General features: G+C 34.4%; 3 protein-coding genes across 3 annotated transcripts; all 3 read left to right on the plus strand.

Annotated features, from left to right (window-relative positions):
- Nucleotides 1-125: 125 nt before the first annotated feature.
- LOAG_02526 (hypothetical protein) lies at nucleotides 126-8,958 on the plus strand (the record flags this gene model as incomplete). Its single annotated transcript, XM_020446031.1, has 21 exons — nucleotides 126-321; nucleotides 876-1,064; nucleotides 1,178-1,271; nucleotides 1,667-1,806; nucleotides 2,213-2,332; nucleotides 2,485-2,688; nucleotides 3,387-3,507; nucleotides 3,695-3,780; nucleotides 3,950-4,062; nucleotides 4,220-4,304; nucleotides 4,447-4,592; nucleotides 5,055-5,156; nucleotides 5,292-5,381; nucleotides 5,533-5,632; nucleotides 6,390-6,548; nucleotides 6,716-6,883; nucleotides 7,292-7,568; nucleotides 7,739-7,880; nucleotides 8,036-8,158; nucleotides 8,517-8,621; nucleotides 8,833-8,958. The coding sequence occupies 21 exons, from the start codon at nucleotides 126-128 to the stop codon at nucleotides 8,956-8,958; spliced, it is 2,886 nt and encodes a 961-aa protein (XP_020303575.1).
- A 734-nt stretch (nucleotides 8,959-9,692) lies between these two features.
- Nucleotides 9,693-13,499, plus strand: LOAG_02527 (hypothetical protein). Its single transcript, XM_020446032.1, has 9 exons — nucleotides 9,693-9,902; nucleotides 9,977-10,071; nucleotides 10,435-10,536; nucleotides 10,992-11,059; nucleotides 11,297-11,421; nucleotides 11,828-11,883; nucleotides 12,018-12,098; nucleotides 12,414-12,613; nucleotides 13,180-13,499. Exons 1-9 carry the CDS (start codon nucleotides 9,782-9,784, stop codon nucleotides 13,457-13,459), a joined length of 1,128 nt encoding a protein of 375 aa, XP_020303576.1. The 5' UTR covers nucleotides 9,693-9,781; the 3' UTR covers nucleotides 13,460-13,499.
- Nucleotides 13,500-15,360: 1,861 nt separating this feature from the next.
- LOAG_02528 (hypothetical protein) lies at nucleotides 15,361-19,546 on the plus strand. The gene is made up of 9 exons (XM_020446033.1): nucleotides 15,361-15,678; nucleotides 16,028-16,146; nucleotides 16,471-16,746; nucleotides 17,067-17,289; nucleotides 17,445-17,659; nucleotides 18,015-18,248; nucleotides 18,360-18,498; nucleotides 18,705-18,962; nucleotides 19,162-19,546. The coding sequence occupies exons 1-9, from the start codon at nucleotides 15,439-15,441 to the stop codon at nucleotides 19,348-19,350; spliced, it is 1,893 nt and encodes a 630-aa protein (XP_020303577.1). The 5' UTR covers nucleotides 15,361-15,438; the 3' UTR covers nucleotides 19,351-19,546.
- The last annotated feature ends 4,127 nt before the right edge of the window (nucleotides 19,547-23,673 follow it).

A 23,673-nucleotide genomic window follows, 5' to 3' on the forward strand; every position in this document is an offset into this window, starting at 1 on the left:
TTATAGCAAGAAATTTATTTGTTAGTTTGGGGTATGGTTGGAGTCTCGCGAATCGGAATTCGCGACAAATGTAGTTTCAGGATATCATTTGTCCAAATAAAAGCAAAATATGTCTGCCTTAACTGATGGAATGTATTAAGTGCCCACGTCGTGCTGTACCAAATTGTGTTATAAACGTCTGTCCACAAGGATTGCCAGTTATCGATGGAAAAACTTTTGAACCACTTCCCTGTAGCAGTAATAGACAGTGCATATCGGCGGACATCCCATCAATTTGTTACATTTCCCATAGTTCAAGCGGTTATTGCTGCCGGATATCCGGTAATTTTCAGCTCTATGCAGGCTTTTTCTACAAGTGTTATTAAAACAATCTTCTGCTGGAAAGATTTAAATCCGAGGAAAGTTTAGTGTTAGAAAGGTTTAACTTACTTTTTGCGCTGGCGAAGTGACTGTTAATGACTGTTAATAGCTTCTTTTTTTTTAAGTACTTGATGTTTTCCCAAAATTAATCAAAATCCGTTTAAAGGATTCAATTCATGGACACCATGCCTAATTATAAGGACTGAAATGATTCTTCTTAGTATTCTATTATAAATATGATTGTAAATTGGCAATATTCTGTGCAACCAGCATAGTTTTAAATGCTGGAAAATTTTTTGCGTATAATCACGGCAAAATATCAATTATATTAGCGTGATAACGTAGAAAGGCCATAAGATGACAAGAAAGGCTATTTGAATCCTAGCAGTTTTTAATTTGTATGTGGTTAGTAAATTAGGGCATGATATATTAGTTAATGTCCCTAAACTCTTGACATCAAGTTTCGAGTAAACTAAACAAACTCTCTTAAAGTCAGCCAATGCTTCTCATTTCAGAAAAATCGTTAGACATGAGAAAAACATCTAAACTGGGTTTATGTCCTCATTCTGTTAATAGTCCCGCAGATTGCCGGAAAAACGAAATCGATAACTGCGTGGAGGATATTGATTGTGATGCGGTACAGAAGTGTTGCTCAAATGGATGTAAGAAATTGTGCATGTATCCTGAGATTACCACAGGTGTTGGTTTTTTTTTTTTAAACTTATAATTCAATTAAAACATCAATTCAATTCATCATTTAGAAATCATCAAAATTATCGTTTTAGTTACAAGTGAATTACATTTTTCACCGGTTTAGCGTGCATTCATTTATTGGGTACTTCGAAAGCTTTCGAACCAGGTTCATTTGTTCCACAGTGTGATGAGTCTAGTGATTTTACTCGGATCCAAAAGTTAGGTTCCGTATTTTGATGCGTCGATGAGTTGGGTCGTGAGTTGCATAGTAAGCTACGATTTTTTCGATCAATCAGTTTCCTTTCTGAAAGCAAGGAAGCATTAAGACGAGGCAAATAATAAATGCTTCATTCAGGAACAAGAACTTCTCATCCACATCTTAATTGTGATCTGCCTCGATCATGTCCGTTATTGAACTGCCAATTGGATTGTTCCTTGGGGTACCGATTTGACTTTTTTTTATTGCTTTAAATTTATTTTGAGAAACAGAATTCAAACTACACTGATGCTTATAAGAAATGAAATTGAAATCATTTTGTTGTTTTAAAAGTTATCTTTATTCTCATAAAGGCTACAAATTGCCATGTCTCGCTTTCTTATTTGCTATTTTTAGCTACGAAAAGAATCACAATGGTTTTGACCAATGTTGCTGTCGTGATCCTTGCAAAAATGTTCAATGTCCATCGACACACGTCTGCAGACTGATTGACATCAAATGTCTATTTGGAAAAAGCTGCCATCCGATTCCTAAATGTTTGTTATTTTTTAAATCTTTCACACTTTTCTTGAAATGATTAGTGCTACGGATAAGTGTTCACTGTCTTTTTCTTGTCCCGTTTCTGCCGTGTGCACAACTTTTGGTGTTGTTTATCAAAGCTCTTCTGCTTGAGAAAAAAAAAAATAGTCACCTCCATCAAACTTCATTCTCTAATATCTTCCTTTTGCTTGTAAAATATGCAGAAACAAAACTCAGATAAAAAGATAATGTACAATTCACACGGCTTTCTGCTTTTTTTTTTTTCAGTCTCGAGACACTATAGCTTTATTAAACAGAGAATGAAGTTTGTGGCCTAACTAGCACTGACCTCACAACCACTATATTATTTCAACAGTGCTCTTCATAACACTAAATTGTCCGTTTAAATTTCGAATCATTTAGGTGTATTAAATGTTTATCCGAAAGGTGAGCCGTTAACGTTGTCTAATGTGCGTAAACTCGTACTTTGCAATACAAAGGAAGATCACCATTGTCCACTAGAATACTTCTGTCAACAAACTGGTATTCCACTATCATTTTCGTCATCATATTGTTACGCTGGAAACGGTGCAGTTACTGTCATACGTTAAACAGCTTTCTGGTATAATTCAATTGTTTTCAGATGAATTAAAATTTGAGAGTTTTAACCTACTAAATTCATGATAAAATCCTAGAAGATTCATCAGCCGTGTGTCCAACAGAGTTTGGACTTCGATCTACTGATTCCAAACTATGTAAAATAAGATGTCGTACACATAAGGATTGCTTATCCGGCAAATGCTGTTTCAACGGTTGTGGAACATCCTGCACGGATTTACGAGCAGAAGAAGTCGACCGAAATACTGTTTTGGGCTTTTCGAAAGGAGTGTTTTCTAGAGGTACTGATGGAATTCATCTTAGCGTACAGACAAGTAAACGAAAGTTACTTCTGTCACGAAGTTTTCATTTGACTATTTATTATCGTTTTTTAATTTACTGCTAGTAAACTCACCAATGCATAATTTCATAGGTGAGTTTAGAATGTTAGACAGTTGGTTCCAAATTTCCTCCATTTCTTTATTCTCTTTGAAGATTTTCCATTACCAACTTTCACATCGCTTATGAGTTGACTATTTTTAGAGGCTCACAGAGAATTTAAAAAGTTGGGAGAGTGTTTAATGGAAATTATTTCGGATTAAAGCTGTAAGATTGACTGTCTAAATGATAACGATTGTCCAAGTTTCCAGAAGTGTTGTACCAAAGGCTGCAGTAATACATGTGCATTTCCTTATATTGCTACAGGTATTAATTGCATTTATAGGTTCGAAAGTCATTAAATATTACAATGTATTTGTTGCCGAATTAATTGCGGCAACGAAATTCTTGAACGAATTTTGAGAATGCCTTATCCTCTGTGTAATAGTGGACTAAAGCTCAAATTGGGAGCGATATCGTTTTTAAATTAATTCGCCTGGTTTGCAGTCAAGATAGAAGATAAAGGGAAAAGAATTTAAATGAAAACCAATGGAAAAAATTGTTAGTTGAAATAGACATTGAATGGACGGAAATTTGAACAGCACAGTAGGAATGTTTCCAGCTTGTATTCATAAATTGACTTCCTATAACAATGCGAATAAAAAGATATTTTCAAACGGATCACGAATCGAATATTATGAGAATGGGACATTCAAAGAAATTCAGTGCGATCAACAAAACAGGTTCATGTGATTGAAAATTCAATGATGATAAAAATAGGTTTATTTTACGAATGTAAGATTTGCGACATTCGTTACTTATGTAAGCAATATTCTAACAGACATATCGTGAGCATTCTGTCGAACATTCCAATGAATAACACTATGTTTCCTAGTTTTTGGAAAAAAAAACTAGTATGCATTAATCTAGGCAATGTCGGTGCGTCAATACAAAGACCGATGAAGAAATGTTTGGCACTAGGGTCATGGTCGCTATTACTAAACCGAATTGTCAAAGTTTTCTTTTTTTTTTTGAAACGCTTTTCATGTTTTCATTCCAATTCTGGTGCTAACGCAATTGTACTGAGAAAGGTTGTGGCGACAGTCGTAAACTATTCCCTTTGACCAACCCATTAATTATACTAAGGTAGTTTTTGATGCATATAATAACTGACATGATTTGCAGCACCAATCGCTTGTTCAACAGTATATGATGAAATGAAATGTGAACATGACCCGCAGTTAGATACCAGTGGTTGTCCACTGAATGGTTTTTGCGAATGTAAGAATCCGAGCGAAGTAAGATTAGGTTAACGAGCTTTGGGAACATTTTTTAAAAACAATGAAGTGTTTCATTATTAAAGGTACTTTTTACAAAAAATGCTACTTCAAATTGGGACTTTATAAGTTTATAAATTCCCTATTAAATAGATAGATCTGAGCTTTTCAATTGAAGGAGATAAAGTGCGCCAGAGAAGGAGATGTATGTGTGCTGATGCCGGTCATTTGTATTATTTCGTCCTGCCCTTCTGTACCGCAGTGTAAGCTTATTTTTTTTTTAGCATTTTCGGATAAAAGATAAATGTTTCGCTTCAATCTTGCAAACCGTAAGTATTGTTCAGTTCAACAAAAGAACTATATATTTTAACACAAATCATTCCGAAAAAATATGAAAGTTTTCAGGTAAATCGAATCCCTGCCCAAAATATTCGAAAGCTTTGCGGGACAAAAATAATAATGTGTTTTCATGTGTGCAAAATGATGACTGCAATAGAGGTTCTGTAAATTATTGCCGAATGAGCGAAAATATGGAATTTACTGTTCTTCAGGTATTTGCTGTTATTTATTCAAATCAACCGAGAAACTTGTTTAAATTCGTTAACTAAATTCTTCAGTTTTGTCAAAACATGCATCAAACAAGCTTTTATGGTTAAGAATTCCACTTTGATAAGGGTACTTTTTAACGTTTCATTCTGCAATTTATATCAGTTTCTGTTTCGAAATTGTTTAAAATTGAGGAAGACAGTTAGTTTAGCAGTTAGTTATTTTTTTCGCGGTTTAAAATTTTTTTAAATGGTGTAATGATTTCAGGTGCAGAAGAAATAGATGGGATATTTTCGAAGCGAAAATTAGGAGGATGTCCTAGAATTAACCCTTCAAAGTCTTTATCTTCAGCAAGTTTGTTTTTCCTTCCTAATAAGCTTATCAACATTTACCCATCAGAGATTTTAAGCTTATCAACATTTATCCATCAGAGATTTTCAATTGCCTTTAAAACTTGCACTGTTCAGATTGCAGTGTGGAATGTTCCAATGATTCAGCATGTTCTGGAGTGCAATTATGCTGTGACTATGGTTGTAGCAAAATTTGTGTCATTCCAGAAGTTGCAACGAGTATGTTAACTCGGTCTCCATGGCCGTACTTTAAATTGGAATTAGAGAGGAGGAATTCGCAGTACTATTCTTTTGATTAAGGAAATTATCTTGTGTTGTTTTTTTATATGACTGATTGTCTTGAGTTGTTTTAAGATTGTATTTTACTGTACGCTTCCATCACCAAACTTATCGATTCGGGCGCTATTGTCGATATGCAAATACCTTGGTGTAACAAACATACGGGTAAGCGACATAAACTTCTGGACTTTAAAAGTAATACATTTGATGTGGATTTATGAAATTTTTTTTGCCAAAAATTAAATTACTTTTGCTATTCTACTTTGCAGGTATGTTTGAAACAGTTCAGTGTGGTGATCTCAATGACTATTGTTAGTGTGTGAACGCCGTAACTGGTGCTGTAATCCATGGTTCACGGAGTTCGAGGATGAAGTTGCTCGATTCATCTCTTGCATTTCCATATAGTGTTTGCTCTAGTAAGTCTAATTTTCACTGATAGTGATAGCAATTTCTGCTTTATTTAAAGTTATTTGGAACACTTTTAAATCTGGTCCATTTTTTGGATATCTGCATAACGGGTAGTCATTGACATTTAAAAAATTTGTTATCTGTTAATTTAGTTTGGAATTCGGTTTAGAATATTTGCTATCACTTTTTAATTTACATAAAATCTTAACCCAAAATTGCTGAAGTAATATTTGGTTTGGTTATTGCATATTCGCTGTTAATCTTTGAAAATGTTCAAATGTACTTCGAAAGTTGAAATAAATTGAGATTTAGATAAAAAAACCTGCTCAATTACCTGCAACGATGCGCTGTGTCCATCAGGTTTTGAAATGGACGCGAATAATTGTCCGAAAGATCTTTACTGCCGTTGTCACAATTTGTGCGATGCAATACAGTGCTCCAATAACAAAGTTTGCATGTTGAGAAGAAAAATTGCTCCGAATCCACTTGCATTCCTATACCATCATGTCAGTTTTCATTTTTAGCTGTGTGTCGGGAATGGCATTCATTAGGTATTTAAAGTAGACATGTGTTCATCTTTTTCTTACCTGAATTAAATCCATTACTCATGTTTTCTCTCGCTTGTTTCGAATTTGACTTGATACGACATTCCAAAGCATCATTTATCAAAATGGACAATTGTTATTCCTTCAAGAATAATTAGTATTTCATGACATATTCTCGTTGTACCTGGTATTTTTGATGCTGACATCACTATTTTGTTAGGTGAAACAAATCCATGCAGTGATACCCGTAAACCAGCACTGGATGAAATAACTTATATTCACTTGTCTTGTTTCGAAAATCGTACTGAAATGTGTCCTACTGAACCGGTTATGATGTGGCCATGCAAGGAGCTTGCTACCCTGGAATTAGTATGTTTTGGTATTACTACTTTATAAATTAATCAATGAGTTCCAACAGTTTGCAAAATTCTAGGGTAATTTAATTTAATCAAGGAAGGACTGAACAATTTCAATTTCCATTGAAGTAATTTTTAATTATATCTAAAGATTAAGTATTTCGAGCATTAAGTGGTAATTCATTTTTAGAAACAAAAGTTAAGAGCAATCTGGGAAGCTGTCCTCAGGGCAATCCGTTTTCAAACAAAGTTGATGGATGGCCGGTGAATTGTACTCAATTCGGAAATAACTGTCCTTCCACACATTATTGTTCCTCAGCACCTGATCAGTCATTCGGTGTTTGCTATGTGTCTAAACGTTTGTTTTTACTTGAAATAATGTCTTGAATATGTTCAAAACACGAAGTCGGAGGATTTAGATTTTACACCAAGAAAAGCGGTTGGTCGCATTCATTATGCCTAAAATCGTATTAATTGACGTTTGTCTAACAGACTCATTTGAGTTAAAGCTGCGAGACTTTTAAATTTCTTCAGTTATAATTTTTGACGGATGAAAAAACTCTAATATGTACGTAAGTTTCACCCAGAGTAAAATGTGAACAGAAGAAATAATTCTAGAATTCGATTGAAGCTGAACCTCCAAAAAGGTTAAAATATATTCAAATCATCAGATTAATGAATCTAAATTGAAAAGAGTGGATCAATTAGTTGACTAAAAGAAATCAAGAATTAAGTTTTCGTAGCAGACAGTGATAAACTTCTCCAGGATATGTCTGTCGTTTGCCGTTGGATGCTGGACCTTGTGCAGTCAATCTTAAGCGATACTATTACGATTACACAAATAAAACTTGTATTTCATTCAACTATGCCGGTTGTTCCGGCAATTCAAACAATTTCATCAATAAAAAAGATTGTGAGAAATTCTGCTTGGACATCAGTGCTGATCTAAATGGCCTCTTGAATAGCACTGACAAAGTAGTTGAAATTTATCAGCTTGGCTTTCCCTCACGGGACCTTTGTTTCATGGCAAACATCAACAAGATGTAAATGAGTATGTTATTAAATCACACATTTTCATTTTATTTAAAATCGAACAGAAATGTTTAGACTTCGAGTTTTCAAGTATTTGTTACTGGGATTTCTCAGAATTACTTGGACGCTTTCACATTTTCTTCTTTCAAGCAAATTTCGTAAGTATGTAAGAGTATTATAGAGCATTTCGTCACTATCTTAAGAAAAGATTCGATGTCGCTGACGACGAACTCAGGGATATTATTATCTATGATGAAAATGTGGTACAGTTTGTATTGAGAAGTGAAGATGCTAAGTTAAAGGCAGCTAATATTTCCGATCTGGTAAGAATCACGTTATTTAGAGAACTGTCAGAATTCTGTAGTTCTTTATTCTGCATTGGCAAATCTGGGATTTCGAGTAAAATCTTTTGGTCTCGAAAGTTGGAAAAAGAGGATTCTACTTCAGTTGTAATCACTTAAAATTTTACATTAATCAGGCCAATGACGGCTCTTTTCGATTCACCTACAATGACAATATTTATCGGACGGAACCACATTCTTGCTCCAGTCATCGTATTGCCGAAAAAAAAGCGTTGTGTGGGAAATTATTATATGGTAAAGTAACTTTGAAACAGTTGAAAATGATTTCGAAGTTTCAAGCATTCGAATTTAGAAAACGTGAAAGCACCAGATGATTTGTGATCAGATTTAGAAGCTAGAAATTATACTTGTTTGTATATCTCAAGTTTGTATAAAATAATTAAAATTTTGCAGTATTAGTCGGAATTTCAATTATCTTTGCGATCATTGTTCTTACGTCACTATTATATACCTGTGTTAGCGTTTTTTCTTATAATATTTCGTAAAAAAAGTTATGGTACTTGTTAATATTTATATCTGAAAAACATTCAAATCGATTTTTTGTTCACAGTACAATATCTTGCATTCAGATCACAACACTAAAATTGAGATTTGCAGCGTTTCGTAAAGAAAGTGAATCATCATCGCGAAGCATTTCTTCCTCTCAGTATGCAATCCGCACTGGCTGTGCAACACCGGCCGTCACGGCAAGCTCTAAGAGCGGTAATTCTTCAGGAAATTTCGAACTGGTGAACATATTTTATCAGTGAAATTTGATCAAGCTATGGGGAAATGTCACAACTTATCTGTTTACACATGCATCATGGTTAGATGATCGAAGTTCGGGCTAAATTTTCAGCGGTTCCAATTCATACTGCAATTTATTTTTTTCTAAATCGCTTTTTCAACATAAATGAAAAGAAGAAATTTTCAGATGGCATCAAAAAACGGTCAGTGTTACCGACAAACAATGAGTAAAGGAAGTGATTTGTACAAAGTGCATACAGCTCTCCAAACACCTGGTGGATGTCAGCGATATCGAACCATCATCTACTATTAACAAACATCCTGCTTTAATCCAATCCTAAAATAAATAAAATAAATTTTAAAAAGAAAGTGATTTCGTTAGTGCTTCCCTTCTGAAATATTGTTGTACACACCTTGCATTAATATTATTACGAATGCAAAGGAAAGATTATGGAATTACATTTTGAAACGTCTGGTAAAGTTTAGAAGAGCATTCCTTACCTTGACTGTATTTACTCATCATTCTTGATGAAGTCACTGCGTCAAGTTTGCTCAAAGTACAGAACAAATGAATGATGCATCAACTTCGGATTATTTCAAGTAGGAACAGAATTTTCCATTCATTTTACTTTCCATTTGAAGATAAGCAGCGTGCATAAAACTGAATCAAAAAAACAGGAAGAATGGTTTCATCCTGAGATATCAAGTTTCTTTGAACGATCATACCTGGTGCCTTCGAACCACGAGCAGAATAACCACAATGAACTTCCTGGCCCGTATCCAGGAATGAGGTGCGGTACAGCTAAGGAGAGGATACCGGAAACGTAACTAAGCAAGATGACCAACAACCTGGTTGTCCAGCGTCCTTATTCTCAGTGATCTTCCCTAGTTTCTTCTGCCTATCGTACTGCACTATTTCTCACCTTGTCGTCACAACTACCAGTGCTTGCGTGGTTGGCTGCGCGCCATGGCAGTTGCGCAGCCAGCCTAAGACGTCTGACTGTTACTGTTCATAGGTGTAATTTGTTGGTGGTTACGTGGCGTGGTGAAGGGTACGTGATGTTGCATAGTTCTTTTTCGGTGATTTCTGGTTCACACACATTGTAACTAGGGGAATCTGTGTTGGAATAGAAGTGATGGAGTTTTGGTTCCACTGCAACATATGCACACGACGTCCGGAAGGTCGGATCGACGTTTCCAGCTATCGCCTTACCAACTGTGGGCACATTCTGTGCAGCGAATGTTTTACCGATACTGGTTGGTTTTTCTCATTATTTGTTGTAATCTCCCAGTCTTTCCTCTCTTTTCTGTCCCAACAGCAGCAGTTGCAGATACGGCAAAAGTTTGCAAAATTTGTCAGCGTACTGGAATTGTAACTCATGCAGTTGACGACACACTACCGTCGCATATACAGAAATTCTTCGTGGTAGGTGTTTGCTATTTCCAAAATTGTAAGTACCATGCATACTTCTCGTTTTCCTGCTCTTTCTATGATTGCATTCGCCGATGTCAATTTATATTTCAGTGTTTTTTGTTTTTAATCAAATAAGTAGATTTATTTATTTTGCAAAATGTTTCGAGAAACAAGATGCCACAATACATATAACAATCAACCTACACATTCAACATTCAGACACTTGAAGTGTCTGATTGCAATTTACTTCTCAGTTGCCTCGTTTATGTAGTAGGTGCTGTCACAGTATATTTCATGCTAAGCTTTCTTTTAGATTCATTAACAATCATATGCTCCGGTTCTTTTTAACTTTAAAATACTTTCAAAATACTGAAGTCTCCGCAAGCGTTGATCGAAAGAGCAGAAAAACGTATTAAAGAGGCAATTATATTCCAACATTCTCAGAAGATTTTGATGGAACGCTGCTTGGTTAGAAAGGTGAGTTTTTTAAAATCCTAATAGCCTTCATATCATTGTTGTGGTATGTATTCTGCTTGCATTTGTATAAAGAATTAAGCGAAGGCAAAACTCCACTTAAACACTACATCCTTCATTGCGTACGTGTGCATCGTACTGTTTTTGAGCAACAGCTCCTGTATATGAAAAGGTTTTACATCCAGTTTCGATTAGGTATTATATGAAATCAACCTTACGCAAAATTCACGGTCTTGGGCTTACTTTGAAAAAGCATTTTGGCTTACAGTTGATTTTTTTTGAATTTCGCAAAACGTAACTCAATAATCAGTTCTCTAATTAAAATTAATATTGCTAAACCTCTTTCTTTCTTTTGTAAATGGAATTTGAGGTCTTCCAATGCACTTATGTCATGATAGAAATGACATATTTCACTATCACATCCAAATGTAATTTTGTACAGAGTATTTGTCTGCTAGGTTGTGCAGCTTTGGTATCAGCTTCAAGTGGCGAAAGACGATTCAAAGGCGAAAAATCAGCTCGAAATGTAAGTTTCAAGTTCCCATTTTTCCTGACATTTCGCTAATATGTGGTCAAAGATTATTTAACAATGTTTGCTCCCACGTGCTAAATACTTCACTACATTTATTGCAGCATTTGTCCACACCTGCAATTTGCACTGTTGAATAAAATTTCATTGTGAGAAAAATTAGTGAGAAGTTATGTTTCTAGATATCATCTTTCTTACATATAGTATAGATATTTTGTTTGTTAAAATTTTCAGAGAAATAACACACCTTAAAAATGCACTGAAATGTTTAAAAGGGGAACTGGTACGTACACTTAGTAAACATCGAGAATTTGAAAAGCAAGCACTGCAGTGGGGATTTAAAGTGCTCTCTGTCAAAGGTTAATTCGTATTACTGGCTGATAGCAAATCGTATAAAGGGAATCTGTAAATTGGTAGCAATTGCCTGTGTTTTCATATTTGTGATTAAGAGCGGAAAAACAGTAGTAGCTCTTGTTAATATTTTGTTTTCATTTGCCTAAAGGTTGGTATTCGCTTTTTTTAAATGTGAATTTTTGTTTTTTAACAATTATAACTGAGTGGTGTTGTAAATCATACCCGAGGAAAAACCCGTTCAGATATTGAAAGCACTGCTATCGTGTTATTTATTGTAGCGTTAGTGCCGTATTAATTGAAAATATTCTCCTATTCTTGATTTCTGTAGAGAAAGTAATATGAAAAGATATCGTCTGAAATCTGATAAGTCATTGAATTATCTTTATGCGAATATATATGGCGTTTTTTTAGTAAGGAGCTTTGCAGAAGGTGGACAAAACTTTTCGAGAGAGCAGGAGGCGGTGCAGGTACCAAATTTATGAATTTTTTGCTAGGTCTTTTCCAACTTTGAGAAACTCTGGCGACATTTTCTTTCAAATTATTGCCGAACAGGAAGAATAGTATTAAAACTTTTCACTAGTTTGAAAATTAGTTTTTTAAGATCGTGGAAACGAGAATGTATGCCAAAAGTATTGATACGTTCACGAATAATGAAAGCACTCTTGAAGATGACAGTTTGCTGGTATATATTTTTTAAAGTAATTCTGAATATATCATGAAACAGGGATAACCAATAACGGCGGAAGGCAAGACATATAAGTATGGATGAAGTTGACGAACATTTGGCAAATTAGGTTTATGCCTTATCCAGCAGTGTAACATATTTGTAACTAGATTCGGACTGTGAATTACTCAAAATATTACTCGAATTTTCTGAATCACTTCTCGCTGTGTTTCAGCATCGTCAACTTAATACACTTGACATATTCATAAGGTGTTTAGATGACGCATATTTGACACATTGACAGGAAGCTTTTCAAAAAAATGAAGTTTGCAGTCCTCGCAAATTTGGAATAAGCCATTAGACTTATCAGTAGAAGGAAAAATTGATTCTGTGAACCGAGAGTTGATTTCGTCGTGTTCATCATCAAATTCTAATTTGGCGAAATGTGCCACTGCACCATTTAACAGTCTCACTGGCAGTATTCTCTCTAAAAAGGGTCGCACAGTCGGAATACAGGGATCACGCACTCAGAGGTATGCAGCTGTATGCATGTTCAAATTGCAGACGTTTTACAAAGTTTGGTTTAATCAGTTTGTAATTTTACGACGATCACTTAATATTGGTGATTGATGTAATTAAAACTGTCTATTTTCACTACAGAAGTACTACGATAATGGATGCGTATTATTGGGAAGAAGTCCAAATTTTAGTAAAAAAATTTATGTGGTTTTTAAAATTTTTTCTATGCCTTTTCTCTCTACCTTCCATTCTTCTCGCTTTACGCTAAAAACTTCATTCTGAAAGGAAAAGTAATTGCCAAGTGTGCAATTGAATCAATGCGGCCAACAAAATGTTTGATAATAGTTTATATTGTCGAAATTTTCCCCATTTATGGATGTTGCCCAATCTGTAACGTCCACAGTCTTACCTGGAAAAATTGTTTGGTTGTTTAACTAATGTGCTTTATTCTTAGGTAAAGTAAAACTATAAATGTTTTTTCTTTTTTGTAAATTACTGCAGATGACTACTTTAAAATGCATGGAATCGTTCAGAATGATGGTCGCAATACTGCTTATAACGCGTTTTATGATATTTCCAGGAATCTCGTTTTGTTGAGCAAGCTCCAGGGGGAAGGAAGCAGATTTACTCACCGCAAATTTTATCGACTTCAAAACTTTGATCATATATTGCATCCAAGGTCTGGATATAAAAAATGGGCAACAAGTGTTGGGTATCCGATGTTTACTTTACGTGGGGTACGAGCTGATGCTATGACAATAGGAAATAATGAGGGCTGGGAGATTTGTGGAGACGTTTGTAAAGCGAAGTTGTGCCAACGAAGTGATAACTACTCATCAGTTCAAAACGCGATTGTCTAGAGGGGTTACAGAAATACCTGATGTGTTATTGCTAACTCGGATTTTGATTTGTTCTTTAATAAACTTTTGTTATTTATTTGCCAAAGAATTTGTTGAGTGGTTATTTCCCTATCTTTTGTGAGTTCTTCCAATATACATCAACAAAATTTTATTTGAATAGTAAACTATCAAAACTGACCATTTGTTCAGTATGACAGGCTTCTAACTGTGGCATCCGCCTGAAATCCCTTTAGATTATTTATAATTAATCAGTGGTAATGCTTTAAAACAGATTTGATTAACATTGAAGCTGGAAACCCTCGACATCATGTTCTTGGCAGGCCATTTGCACTGATAAGGTTGAACAATTGTATGAGTGATGAAAGAGCCAAAATATGTAAGCACTTACTGTTTACTGTTTAAACATAGTTTAGGATTACTGATTAAATATGTTGCAAAATCGTGACGTGTTCACTTCTTCAAAACTCGCTAACCTGCGTTTAAGTTTCAGTCGATGGCCATCGGAATTCACAAGCACTTAAATTTGAATTGTGTAGTTAGCTGAGGGTAATACCCCCTTGTGATACTATTTAGAAGCAAAAAAATTCAAAGATAGCGATGAGGGTTTTTTATGGTCCAAGGTTTCTGTTGCTAGTGTCTTTTTTGCATTGCGTGGGGGAGGAGGCAGAGAAAGGGAGCATGCTTTATTCTCATATTCTCTGATGAAGGTACCTTTGAGCACATAAAGGAGCTGTGCAAGTTAATCGAGAATGTCATCTACAGTAGTTCATCAAGATTTTTTCCCACACAGAGTGTCGTGATTCTGCAAGAAGAATTGCTGAAGCCAGTGTTTCCAGCTCCTACCCAGTCAAACCACCTCACTCCTGGGCTATTTTCGACCAAGAATCGCAGTCCACGTCTCATGCAAACGGGTCCTTTCATTCCCAGCGGCATGCAACAGGAATGCAACACATCTAGATGTATAGATGTGGCTATTGTCGCAGTGTTGTCGGGGTTTTGGGGGCGTATGGGTGTGATTTATAAGGGATTTGACAGCACAAGGGGTACATAGTAGGGGAGGAGGTTTATGTGGGATTGCTGAGCCGATGATTGAAAAAGCATGAGGAACAAGTAAGAATTACGAAAGACATTGCTGTTATGATTAAAAAAATATTCTAAAAGAATACAGCGGCATGTAATTGTATTAATAATTGGATTATTTACTAGAAAGCAAAGGAAGACTCCGATCCATCAACTGGAATTTCCGGAATTTCGGCTGAGATTTTCGAAATGCTGGACTGGAACTTCTAGATCCTCATATTACTTGAGAATAATTCGGTTGCTCTTAGCGAAAAAGTAGTCATGCATCAGATATTTTTAAATATGGTTTTGAAACTCGAGTAGTAGAGTTCTGGTAATAAACGGAAGAGAAACAACTGGATCTAAAAACAAGGGGATAAGAGGTAACAAGAAGTAGAAATAAAAGAAGGATGGAGGAGAGACTGTTGTCGCATTCTTGCTGCATCCCGTTGACTTATGAGGCTTCCCAGAGTGGGGTTTACGAATCTAATTGCTCGGATTCGAAACCAAAAATAAGGTTTAGGGAATGATGAGACAACGTTTGTCATTTGATAAGGTAGCGCCTTATATATTCATTTTGAGCTATTATTGAAATTTTCTTCAGTGATGGAAAGGCTGCACTAGGAAAATGATAAGGATAGAAGGTGTAAAAATTTCGGCTGAATTTAAATTTTTCTAGAAAACTCAAGATGAATCATTTCTGTTGGTCGGGATATTAGACGGAAAAGGACGGAGGGAACTTACACTGCAGAAACTATTTGGATGTGCATTTTTCACCGTATGATGAAAAACTTTAGGATTGGATTTATCAGAAGGAAAAGTGTTATTATCGTTAATCTATTGCTTCAGGATCGAAAGAGAATCTTGAATCAGCTGTAATGGAAACAAGGTGAAAGAAGCAACAAATAAGACGAGTTAAGATGGCTGTATCTCGATTTTCATTATCATTTCTTCGACGTGCGTCAAATTTGCAGTTTTTGGGAGCACAGCAGCAAAAAATTAAATTGACAAATATAATGAAGAAGCGTTTCTACTCAGCTGAAGTAGCTCCTAATGCGAGTACATGTGGCTTGGATTTGTTAATTACAAGTCTCACTCAGGAAATTAGTGTTGAAGGGGCTGAAATCAATACAGTTGCTACTGTTGAAGGTCTCAAGAAGGTAATTTTGCGGTTTCTTCTCGAATTATTTGTTAATCTGTGTCTTTTACAAAGGTCTTTTAACTTTAAATTATTTCAGTTATGCGTGCAGATAACAAGTATAAGATGCACTGTACCGGACGAGTTCATTTTTTTAGTGGTGGCTGCAGTAGTAGTAGTGATACTTTAATAGTGCCGAGTGCCTCGCTTACTTGTCAGTAACCTGTGCATTCAGTATATTGAGGTTCAAACCTATGGTAAAAGTGGTTAAGCTTTCTGTCTCTTAGTTACATTTCAGTGATTCTCATACTAAACCAGTAATTTGTGATGGGTTTAATTCCTTCTACTTAACACTTAAAGTGGAGTTTAAGGTTTGCTCAAAGTTGAAAGGTCCAATCAGTGGTGAAATTTCTGTAAGAGTTTTAACACGTTTTGCTGAGCTTGCTAATGAAAGTGTCGATATCCAAAAAGCAGCAATTTATTTGAAGAAGTAAGTTGACTAGTCAGTTTAAAAAAAATATGTTTGCATTGAAAATATTTGAAGTTAGTTTAGTGAGCTTTGATTATCTGTATTTCACTTATGTATTTTGTTAAAAAAACTGGGATAATATTACAGAATGCTGTCAAGGCTTTGAACATTGGTTTGCATTCTGTAAAAAGCCGTATTTAGTGCAATATCTTTCTTTTTTTTTTTTTTGGAGCTCCGAAATAAAATTCTCAAGTTGCTAACCTAAGAAATGTTTTTTACGGAGGGTTGGTGCTTTATTTCACATATTACCTACTTTCATTTTACTTCTCAACTAATATTTTTCAGAGGTTTATTAGCTGAAATGAACAAATCATTAAAAAGTGAAAAGCTGCATATGAACTCATCGCTTGAAGCCATATGTGCATTAGTTATTCTCGAGCTTACTCAAGAATCCATCTTTGAAACACTGATCGACATATTAAGACAACAATTTTCCACCGATCTGTTCTCTGTCCCTGTCTCACCATTGGTCCGTTTAGCTGCTTTAGTGAATAGCAAAAAGATCCGCCTGCCCGACGATCTGTTCCGTCAGATGAAGGAGTGGTTGCAGTTAAAGGCAAGGTTTGTCTCATTTTGTTATTTTTATTCATTTGAAGTTGTTTCTTCGTTATTAAAAAATGGGTTCTCGAGGCAATGCTTGACAGTGCTCTCCAGTAGTACTGATAGATTGTTAGATTGAATCTTTTTCACTCATTTATCAATATTTTCAGTAGTTCTAATTTCACTTCATGATGTTTCCGTTATTCGTCATAGAGCAAACGTAGGAGCTTTAGTAGTTATGATATTAGGTACTTGAAACGTAAAAGTTCAGTATATAACCAGTTAATTTCGTCGATATATCGATTGCTTTCGTGAACTGTTTACAACAGAAAACATTTAAGTGAAATCACAGAGCCAAAAGACATAGTTTCCGTGATTGTATGTTGGAATAAAAGCGACAGTTGGTTCAACATATTTGTTGAAAAAGCAAAAAGCTGTATATCTTCAATGTCTTCAAGTGAGCTCATCGACATGATGTCAAATTTGGCAAAAAGTTCAAGCCGACCGCCCCATGTTTTGCGTCTTATCTGCAGTACTTTTGAGCAGAATAAGAAGGACTTATCAGTTAGTATTTCATTTAAATATTATTTATGTTTTGCGAGTTAATACAGCTGTCTGGCTCCGACTTTTTCGTCGGAACCTGGTAATGGTTCATCGAAAGTTTTCTCGACATAACAGTTGTTGGTTACAAGATTTGACGGAACAGTCATCTTTTTCAGGTTAACCAGTTGATGTTGTTAGCACAATCAGCTGCAAAATTACGATTCATGGATAATAGACTTCGGCGGATTATAGCTGACGAAACTTTTGCCAATATTAGTCGTTTTACTAAGTGGTCGCAAATTAATACGATTGTTAATTCGATGACGAAGTTACATATTGGCGACTTTCGAACATGGAATGCTATTGCTGCGTGGATCAATAATAATCAAATGTTAGTTTTAAAGTTCTCACGTAGGAATTTAAAATTGTCAGTATTTATTGTTATTATTTACTGTTATCATCATTGCTAGTTTTTATTGTTATTATTAACATTATTGCTGGCTTTATCATCATTGTCATCATTATTTCTTATTTTATTAGGAAAGGTACTAATACTTTTTTTTTATTTTCGTTTTCACTGTTACTGTTATTATTGTTATCGTCTCTGTCAAATGTGACATCTTTATCAATCTTATGAACGTATTCTTTTTGTATTCGGTTCTTCTAATTCCTGTCTACATCATTTGAAGGGAAATTATTTTCATTAAGGATGCTAATACTTTTCATTGTGATTACTGTTTTATTAGGAATGCTGCTCCTGCCGAATTATCATACGCTGTGCATTGGTGTGCAGTTGCTGGCAAAGGTGATTTAATTCAAGAAGCAAGTGCATATCTATGTGAAAAGTTGACTTCTTCAAATATTGACTCACCCAAGACGTGGCTTAGTACAATCTATGCTTTAGCAACTTGCGACAAATTATCACCAGAACTGGCAGAAACTGTATTACAACCGTCATTCGTCGCAAATGTATTAGGAGGGTTCGAGAAATTTTCATTCTTTATTGTAAAATTCTTTGTTTTCACAATACTTTCTTGGAATCCAATGCAAATCGACATTTTCTTTTTATTTTTGACTGTGTGCATTTTTAGGTTGAATGGTTTTCGAAAACTAATGGCTGTAACAACTATCGCTCAAGTGCAACAATTTTTGAAAGCAATATTAAATAAAACTTATCAAGGACCTTCAGTTGATATTTTGGATCTTATGCAGCTCCCGCCAGCAACTTTGGTTTGTACTGAAAAATTTCCTGTTAGATCCAAGTCTTTTCTACATCTTGGAAGCCTCACATATAATATGTAAGAGAATTTCCAAGAAAAGTTGTTTGAAAATTATGAAAAGATTTATTATATCCAGATATTTGTTGGTGAGATTTTTGAAAAATTCCACTTATATATTTATTACTGCAAATAGCCGAAAATCGTTTTCGCTTTCAGAATGATATGGCTTTGAAACTGCGTTACGGGAAGAGTGAGGAAGAAAATGTCCGATATTTTCATTCATTGCTGCATAAACTGGTTCCGGTGAATTCATATTCATTTTCGCCTGTTCTTAATGGGGATGGGATTTTTGTTAATGCAGTCATTAAGCTTGATGCTAGAGGGAATCGTTTTGTTCCACTGAGCCACTTTGAGGAAACGAAGGTACCTCGTTTGGCTGTGATTTATCTCTCTTGGAAAGATCGGACATTACCAGTGAGTATCTTTTTTTGTTGATATTTATTAAAAAATTGTACTTTCTTTACATACCAGTGTTTTTTCTTGACATTTAAATACTCTTTCACTGCTGCTAAGCTACACTTAACGTTTGTTTTTTTTATCTGCCATTACCACTTCCAGTACATTTTATTGTAAATCATTTTCCATGAAGGTTCTATTTCCTAATTAATTGCAGTATGATAATGACGAGAAGAGCACTTTAATGGGACCGCCGTTGCTGAATATGCGTTTGCTAAAAGCCAAGGGGTTTATTCCCGTGTTATTTTCACAGGATGATTTCGATTCTAACACTTCGTTGAAGCAGCAATTCACCTTTATTAAAGCAAAACTTGAAGGGGCTTCAGATGACAGAGGAACTAGATAGTGATTACTCATTGTTTCCGAATTACATTTGTTGTCAAGCATTTACGTATTCCGTCATCATTCGGGAATTAGTTCGAGAAAAATTTAGTTCCGGAATTTAGTTCCATGATACAATTATAATAATTTCTTCCAGTGTTATCGTAGGATATAATTTCTCTTATTGACACATACGAAACACCGATTATTTTCTTTTTTTCGTCGTTCGGGTACAAAGAGTTGCCTGCAAACTTATCCATTATCTTATTTTTGTTACTTAATACGTTTTAACATAAACGGTCATGCTATTTTAAAAGAAACTGATAAAAATTTTAGCGGCAGAAAAATTTATATTTTTCAGATTAGTTTATAAGGAATAAGGCAAAGTATTCCATTTGAGTTGTGTTTTATAGCTTGTAAGTAAGGATATTTTTTTTTATATATCCGTTTGCTAATTTGTGATAAATGATTATTATTGTTCCCTGGAACAGTAGGAAATCATACAAGATTGTAGGGAACTGGATAATTTATCTGAATTTGTTCAGAAGCAGATGCTATTGTTCGGTATGTACGCTTGGTTTAAATAATTTTCAGTGAGTTGTTTGTATTTGTTAGTCGTTATAGAATCCACTTTCTCATTATCTGTTTGTGAAAATTCATTGTTTAAATTTATAAAAGTTCCGGTCCAGGAAAGGGATGCTGCAATTTTGATATATTACTTACACTTACACACGAAATTTATATGATAATTATGATGGAAAGGGTGGAAAATTTAGAGGGCTTTTATGGCTCTAAAAAAATTGATGCACAGAAATTGGTCCGATCGTCCTTACAACATAGCACCAAGTGACAAAGAACGGTGTTTTCTACACAAACTGTGGCTTCAGCAGTGCATTTTTGTCTTCCGAAGTGCGATTTGTCACATTATCGTTGTCAAATCCTTCTCGGAATTCCTCATAATAGGGGTAACTTGAGTCAAGTCTAAAGGGAATTTGAATGTCGCGAACTTCCTTACATTTTTCATTCTCATGAAAAAGATTGCAGAACATCGTGCTTTTTTTAAGAAAGGAACCATTCTTTTACTTATTTTATTGGATAATCAAATGACGAGCTTATTTGTACTGTTGTTAACTAATCCTAAATTTTAGTTAAAGTGCAAATCTGCAATTCTCAAGAAAGAAAACTTTCAATAGTTTTAGAGAAACTGTGATTCGGTGTGATATATGCGATGAATTTATCTAGAGTTAGTATTTTCTTAAATTAAATTCTCAATTTATTGAAGTGCTGGAACTTGAAGTGTCGGTATTCTTGTCAGGCAGAATTAAGCAAGAATGAGCCAAGGATAAGCGAGTACTTTTTGAGCATAAAAAAAAATCGGCATACTTTTTTAAAATTGATCCTTTGACGAAGGAAATATACGAATACTTTCGGCCGGTGAGCGCGGAAGGTTTTCAAACCTTGATTTTATTGCTTTATGATTTTGCACGAGACAAGTTTGAGCGTTGAATATGCCAATTATTTCCAGCCTTCAACATATACATTGGAGTTCGATATTTCTTGTGCAGCCGTTCCAGACGTTTATTTTTGTGAAGATTTACAGCGTTTCAGAATTCCCACTTTTTTGGATTTTCGGAAAACCCTCTGGTATTTAGACTGCTACTGCCAATCGAAAAATAAAGACACTAAAAAGTACTTCTTTGTTTTTATTTGTAAATATTCCATATTAAATGATCGGTCGTCAAAATCGTCACTGTTCAACATAAGGCTTACCAAAATGATGATACCGCTAAACATTGAATATGATAATACATCTGCTAAAAGATTGTTGATATTAACTTCATATCTTCATCTGATCCAATTACTGGTTATTGTCCAAGTCATTATTAATTTTCTGTAATATCAACTGTTGCCGTTTACAGACTACCGTGACTTCCTTAAACTTTATTTCGTGAAGTTTTTTTCTTTTATACTGAATTAAAAATGTGGAATTCCAAATTGACGAATAGAGAAATTCCCACCATTTGCTTTGGTTGGAATCCACAATCTTTTATGTTTCTGCTTCTCCTAGATTAAACTTGTAATCAATTCTCTTGTCTATTTCTTTTAGTTACCATTGGTTACGCTTCTTCCATCCTATACCGCCTTTCTCTTTGGTCAGTCCTCATTTCTACCGTATTACCTTGTTCAGTAGGATACAATCTCCACATACAATAAGATAAGGCCTTTTCATATGAATTTCTGGCAGTGATTAAAAGTACAAAAAAGCCAATGCATCCTTTCTTCGTTTTTAAAATCTGAAAATCAAGACAAAAACTCCAGTATAGGGGGCATTATGTATATTAAATCAAATGGGTCCATTTAGCATTTCTTATTTTTAGACAACATCCATTTCGACTGCCAAGTTCGTCATTTTTTTGATTTAACTACTTGTTCTTCAGTTCAGTACTTCCATGATCATTCAGTTAAAAAAAAAAAAAACCATAATTTGTTAAATCAAAAATCATTGTCCTGCCAAGATCATAATTTATGCTATAACAATTGATATAACCTGAACATGTGATACTTTTTGTTTATTGTTATTTTGGAAAATAAATCATATCGTATCAAAAGAGAAGAAATGGGAAATAGAAAAGTAAAATTGAAAGGGTATTATGAAAAGACTTTCCAGTTCTATTTTTGCTGTTTGGCATTGCCACAATTGATAGTTGTAAAGAACAAATAAATACTGATGTCATCGGTCTTCACTCTAGAATAAAATCAATTGAGAATTTCAAAGACAAACTGGAATGAAATGTTTCAAAGAAATTTGTTCAAATTATACAGGGCGAACAATATAATTCTGTGTCGAAGCAAGCTATCGATGGCTTAATTGCCAAAATAGCTTAATTGCTTTACGAGAGCAATTTGATGGCTCAAATCTTGCATCTCTTGCTCCAAAATAAAAAACGCTTGACTTTTACTTATATCATTGCCAGAAGTCACAGCTGATTTATATTTGATGATTGAAACAGCACTTGTGGTTCCATCAGTAGTAAATGTGTAAATGTAGGATCCTACCAATATAAATTTGCTAGTCTCAAAAAATCAAGTCAACCCATTAAACTAATCATATAAACTGATTGTCTCATTTTGAATGCTCTCCTACAAGTAAGATTTTATAATGAAAAGAACAATGAAATAACTGAAAAATAGAACATTATCTGTGGCTAGATGTAGTTCATGATTCTGCGCGATTAAAAAAATCAGGTGAGGAACAAAAAATTCGGTGGTCATTTTGTGGCATAGCTTGATGGTACTTAAAACAGCAATTGATTTTTGACGTACAGAAATACTCTCCATATTCCTTTCTTACCGACTAATTAGAAAATAATTTTTTCTGATTTACAGAATGTTACTAAGAATCTCAAATTTATTGCCGTCCATTAGAAATTAAATAGTAGGTTTCAAGAAATCTTATATAGATCCAAGTATGTATTTCAGACTTTTAAACTTAAAATAAGCTATTAAATTCATTTTTCGGAAGTGTCGAATTCCAAAAATTCCAGTAATTAGACAAGGTAACACAGTTACTCTTCTCTTTTTCAAAAGCCTTCTACTTACTGGAAATTCCCTTCTGTTAATTTATTTTGAATATTGATGAATACGGTTTGAAGCATGAAGTTTCAGCTAGTGTCACATATTTTTGATTTCAATATCGCTTGGAAACGAACTAAAAGCAAACACCATTTCAAAGCGGAATCGAATTGAAAAAAATTGGAGCAAACAAAAAAATAAATATACATATTTGAAGAAAAGAGAATGAAATAGATGAACTACAAGAAAAAGAAAAAAAAGTAAAAATTTTAGGGTTGGGGATTGCGAAGCATGCTTTTACTACAATATTAGTGATAAGTGATAATCAAAAAATACGCCAACCGCAGATAAGCCAGCAGAAAATTGAATGCAAGAAGATCCATCCTTGGAAACTAATTAAGTTTGGTAGTTGTTTTGTATAGTATAACTTGGTAGGATGGAGAATATTGAAATAGCAAAAAATCCTTGAAAAAATATGCCATAAACCAAACACATGGAGTTTTTGTTTAACATTTAAATTCGAGCATATTTATTAAGGAAAAGTTGATATGATAATATCTAATCTTTCTTTGTTGTTTATCTCGACTTTTACCTAAATATAATCTCTTCCGAAAACATTGCTCTTAATTCAATTTCAATCAATCTGATACAAATCATACTAAAACTTATGTGTAATACTTCTGCCACTTTTCCATTTTTCCTAGCCTTATTTTCATAAATACTTTAAGATCCATCTCTGTTATTTTTTGCTACTGCTAAATTCCGAAAGATTGTC

The sequence above is a fragment of the Loa loa genome (genome assembly GCF_000183805.2).
Source record: "Loa loa unplaced genomic scaffold supercont3.291, whole genome shotgun sequence".
NCBI classification, from domain to species: domain Eukaryota; kingdom Metazoa; phylum Nematoda; class Chromadorea; order Rhabditida; family Onchocercidae; genus Loa; species Loa loa.